General features: G+C 31.6%; 1 protein-coding gene across 1 annotated transcript; it reads left to right on the top strand.

Moving 5' to 3' along the window:
- The first annotated feature begins 243 nt into the window (after nucleotides 1-243).
- LOC116022157 (probable WRKY transcription factor 45) lies at nucleotides 244-3,281 on the top strand. Its single transcript, XM_031262749.1, has 3 exons — nucleotides 244-767; nucleotides 1,257-1,412; nucleotides 2,795-3,281. Exons 1-3 carry the CDS (start codon nucleotides 418-420, stop codon nucleotides 2,979-2,981), a joined length of 693 nt encoding a protein of 230 aa, XP_031118609.1. The 5' UTR covers nucleotides 244-417; the 3' UTR covers nucleotides 2,982-3,281.
- Nucleotides 3,282-4,815: the final 1,534 nt, after the last annotated feature.

Here is a 4,815-nt window from a genome sequence, read left to right as displayed (position 1 = left end):
AGATAATATTATAAACCCACATATTCCATCTTTGTCACACGACAACCTAACCAATAAAAGGAAAAGGGGAAGAAAAAAAGGTGTAAAACGACGCTAATAAAAGAGAAAGGTTGCACAATTTTTATTTAAAAAAAAAAATTAAAGCCAGGCCAGCTGCCTACGTCACGGGGATGACGCAATCGAATGACGTAGGCTACTGCAGGTCCATGGATTATGCTTTGAAGTTTCTGAGGAAGCTGTTCTAGAAAACGACAACTATATATGTGTGAATACTGGGCCGCCATTATATATATCTGTGTATATATTTCTATAATATATATGTAAGTATCGGTCGCGTTTTTATTCCCAGAAAGTCTTCCCTTAGTCTTCTGGCTGCTGGCCGGCTAGATTCTTCAATTCGAAAAAAAAAAAAAAACAATGATGTCCGGCTCAGATTTTCTCCAAGCAAACATTAATCCTCCATCAAAAGATCACCCCACCTTCAATCATGATTCTTTTGATAATCTTCCTAGTATAATTGAAGATTATCATCGTCATTATTATCCAATTTCCGAGGTTTCGAGCTATATTTCGTACGTTAATCACTTCCTCAACGACGAATCTCCGGCTCCGGCGCCGCCTAATAGTACCGGTCACAGCTTTGGGTCGCCGCCGGCTGCCGCCGTAGTTACGCAGGAAAGGAGTTGCACCACCACCACGACTACCGGAAGCTCGTGCAGTTCCTTTGATGGAATGCCGCCGACGAGCAGCCCTCACTCGCAAATGATGTTAGTACACTTGTCAACTTTTGTCATCTTATTAACTTTTGATTTATGGAAAAAATTAACACTATCTGAATGTATACACTGAGTGAAACTTGTCTTGTGGCCTTAAAAGACCACAAGAGTTGAACCAGCGACTCATACATGAAATCAATTGTCCAACCAACTTAGTTAGGGTACGTTAGGTTACGTTACTCCTGTCATGTTAATAACTATGCTTAGAAAACTTCTATGGGTTTTTTCCAAAAAAAAAAAAAAAAAGAACTTCTATGGGTCACCATAACTATCAATCATACTCACTATAATATGACCATATGACGATTATTGATCAATCGCAATTAGTAAAATAGGATTGTATTATGATCATATATAAATCATTATTACTAATAATATTTGTTGCAACTATGTAGGGTATACATGATAGTATATAATATGTTTGCCACCTTAGAATTGTTTTAGTATTTTTATATTATATTATGTATGTTGATGGGGCAGAGGGTATAGCAGTAATGAGATGAGAAGGAAGTTAAAGGTTAATAAGGAGGAACAGACGATTGCTTTCCGAACAAAGACAGAGCTTCCGGTGTTGGATGATGGATATAAATGGAGGAAGTATGGGAAGAAGATGGTCAAGAGTAACACCAATCCCAGGTAAATACAGATATAAATAAATAGTAAAGTACCATTTAAAAAAATTGAAATAATATACCATTGGTGCTCAAACCCACTCCTATCTGAGAACGTAAACCAAGACATTGGGTGCCATTAGACTACAAAGTCTTTAATATATTGTTATATTGTTGGCAATATAAATTTGTTGGCAACCATGGTTTTTTTTTTTCTTTTTAATTTTTTAAATAAATTTTTCTATCACAAATTGCCAAGAACTACGTACCTGTTGTCTTGATCAGTCAAACCATCCAAATTTTCTGAAATTTTTTTTGGTGCACACTGACCACTTTCAAATAGTAGTTGGAAATGGTTATAGGCATTTTAAAAAAAAAAATTCTCAAAGTGATTAAAAAAGTCAATTCTCAATTGCAAACTCTAGGTTTCTGCTTACTTTCCAATGACTAAGAATATTAGGTTTTCTCTTTAAAAAAATATTAAGTTTTGTAGTAGCAGTTACGCATAAAAATGTCACCTATTAAAAATAACGTTATACTTTTTAATATCATGACCAGTACAGCTTGTTTACTCAGTTTTTGCCAAACTATAATCATGTTCTCTGAATACTATAATGTTATGCGTAAAAATAACATTTATTAAAATAGAACGTTATACATACATGAAGCTACTATCATATTGTTTGTGCTACTTATTTAGTCAACCTTTTCAAATTATAGGATAAACTTCACTACATAACTTTTTTTTATATATATTATTTTTACACGTCACATAAGAGAAAAAGTTTGTATATTTATTGAACTATAAAAGTTTCTTTGTCACAAGAATATTAGCATACATATGTGCAGTGCTTGCAAGCTTGTGTGTGAATTCTTAATTTATAATATTTTATTTGAGGTGTCGATATTCATCAAATGCTTGAATATGATTTCCTTATCTACTTTATTTGAGATTCTTAAAAAATATTATTATATTGTTTTACTATTGGACTGAGACGACATAAATAAAACCTTTTAAAAAAGCAGATCGGTCCATAGCTCCTTTAATTTATTCCTAGAAATCCCAGAGTTTAACTTCTCAATGGAGCCCATTGTATTCAATAAACATCTTTTCATCGAACTCATCACATATAATTTTTTCTAATAATTTAATTTACTTTTCTTGTGTAGTTGCGAATTATTACTTAAGAGTGGGTTTATCATTCTAATTAAAAAAATATTTTGACAAAAAATTGTAGTTTTTTACAAAAAAAAAGTGCAGTATTCACAATTCTGTCATTCTCCTAATTAGAAATTAGTGTGTGTATATATATATATATATATATATTATTTGAGAGTCTCTACTCTTTAAATCCATAATTCCATAACTATTATTACTAAACAAAATTAGGCACTATTTAAAAACAGGCATTACTACAAGTGCGTCAACGAGGGGTGCAACGTTAAGAAGAAAATAGAAAGGGATCCAGAAGACTTAGATTATTTGATAACAACGTATGAAGGCATTCACAACCACGAAAGCCCTTTTGTTTGTCTGTTACCGGAAGATGTCGGCTCCTTGTGCCATCCAAGCAGCTTCACATTAGACTTTTGAAGAAACAAGCAAATGCATGCTTGAAGCATATACCAAGAATAATATTGCTCCCTCTCGGTCGAGTCTGTTGTTTAGAATTTATCCCTCTTGTCTAATTTACAAGTTATTATACAAGGGTGTAGTTTTTTTCGGTACATAGTTTTGTTTTAGATGGTGACTGTGAGTTTCTCTACCTTGTCATCCATAAAAAAAAAAGAGTAATATTGTTAACTAGCTAGCTAGATGTCACTAAATTTTTATATGCGACTTTATATGTGTTCAAGTTGTCTTGTTTGACTAAAATATTTTCCATGGAGGCTACTGATCTGTTAATAGTTAACAATTATATATAAAGGAGTTAATACCGAATATAGTCCTCAATTATAGTGGTTTTACTCAATTTAGTCCTAAGTGACTTTTCGTTGAGGACTAAATGAAATTAGTGTTAACCTTGTTATTAACATGCAACAAACTTCCTCAAAAAAAAACATGCAACAAACAGAATTTTAAACAGAGGACTAAAGTGGGTAAAATCATTAAAGTCGATGACTAAATAGAGTACAAAAAGTCATTTATGACTAAATTGAGTAAAATCACTATAGTCGAAGACTATATTGGGTATGTATTAACTCATATATAAAGAGTTATGAAACTATATTGATTTGTACGTATATATGTGAATATAAAATTCTATGTGCAAATAATATTTTTTACAAGTTAACGAGAAAACTAGTTTTAACAACTTTGACTAAAGAAAATTTGTGTTGTTTTTTTTTTTTTTTTTCCAACAAACGGTACATTATTTAACCATGCATGTGCTACTATTTCTTTCAAAGTTCAAACGGGATAAATTCCGCAGAGGAATAAAAACGCATTTTTCTATTCAAATACTGTTGAATAGACATATGGTATAGTCATCTGATCTTGTTGTACTATAGTGTGTCGGTTTGAATAGTTGTATTTATATGACTATGAATGTTTGTCGGGATGACCTTGCAATTTGCATGAGTGTGAACATGAATACATACATGATAGGGATAGTTGGTCTTGAGGAGATTTAATTAATGATGGATTATAGAGAATAATGTATTTGAAAATTTAGGTTAAGGTTGAATTTTTTATGCACAGAGCAATAGTTAGATTGATTGGGTTACATTCTTATGTATTTAATAGAGATTTAAAATTTCATGATATAATATAATGAAACTAAGAAATTTAAATTATCAAAAAATAAGTTAAAATTTGCGAACCGGGTTGTCCATGCGCTAGACAAACTGTTTCTATGTCTGACCCGAATGAGTGATATATCACTCCTCCTAACTTTGTTCGTTCATGATATTCTCATTATGGATTTAATGAATTAATGTTTCCTTTTCAAAAAAAATTAAAAAAAAAGTTAAAGCATTGAATGCATATGATTTTATCACAAGTTAGAAACCTCCATGATCATATGATAGGACAATCATGGGGCAGACCGTAGACATGTCGCAATTTTGTCACAAAAATACTTGTCCCATATAGTACTCAATGATATTTGATTGATTGAAGCTTTGAAGGGTAATTTGACATTGGATAGCATTGAAGTTAATATACTATGGGTGAAAGTAACAATGGTGAATTAGAGTATCCCAACAACCGGATTTTGAGTTTTTTTGTTTTTGTTTTGTTTTCCAAAGTTTATGTTTATTTGGATGAGAGTGGAGAGATAAGATATAATGTTTTTATATTAATGTTAATGTGGTGTACTACCATAGATGCCTTAAGGGTGGTCAACAACCGGTGACCCCCCTCAAATTTTATTTTATTTTTTCTTCTCTTTTTTGATTGGTCTAACGAAAAATTTAAATTTGAATTT

This window comes from Ipomoea triloba, chromosome 6 (genome assembly GCF_003576645.1).
Source record: "Ipomoea triloba cultivar NCNSP0323 chromosome 6, ASM357664v1".
Classification (NCBI taxonomy): domain Eukaryota; kingdom Viridiplantae; phylum Streptophyta; class Magnoliopsida; order Solanales; family Convolvulaceae; genus Ipomoea; species Ipomoea triloba.
This window is presented reverse-complemented; position numbering and strand designations above follow the sequence as displayed.

Bases quoted from the DNA above. Each gene is read 5' to 3' on its own strand.
- LOC116022157 (XM_031262749.1), top strand. From the start codon at position 418: ATGATGTCCGGCTCAGATTTTCTCCAAGCAAACATTAATCCTCCATCA. The intron at 768-1,256 runs GTTAGTACACTT...TTGATGGGGCAG, and splicing joins AGCCCTCACTCGCAAATGAT to AGGGTATAGCAGTAATGAGA. The intron at 1,413-2,794 runs GTAAATACAGAT...ATTTAAAAACAG, and splicing joins AAGAGTAACACCAATCCCAG to GCATTACTACAAGTGCGTCA.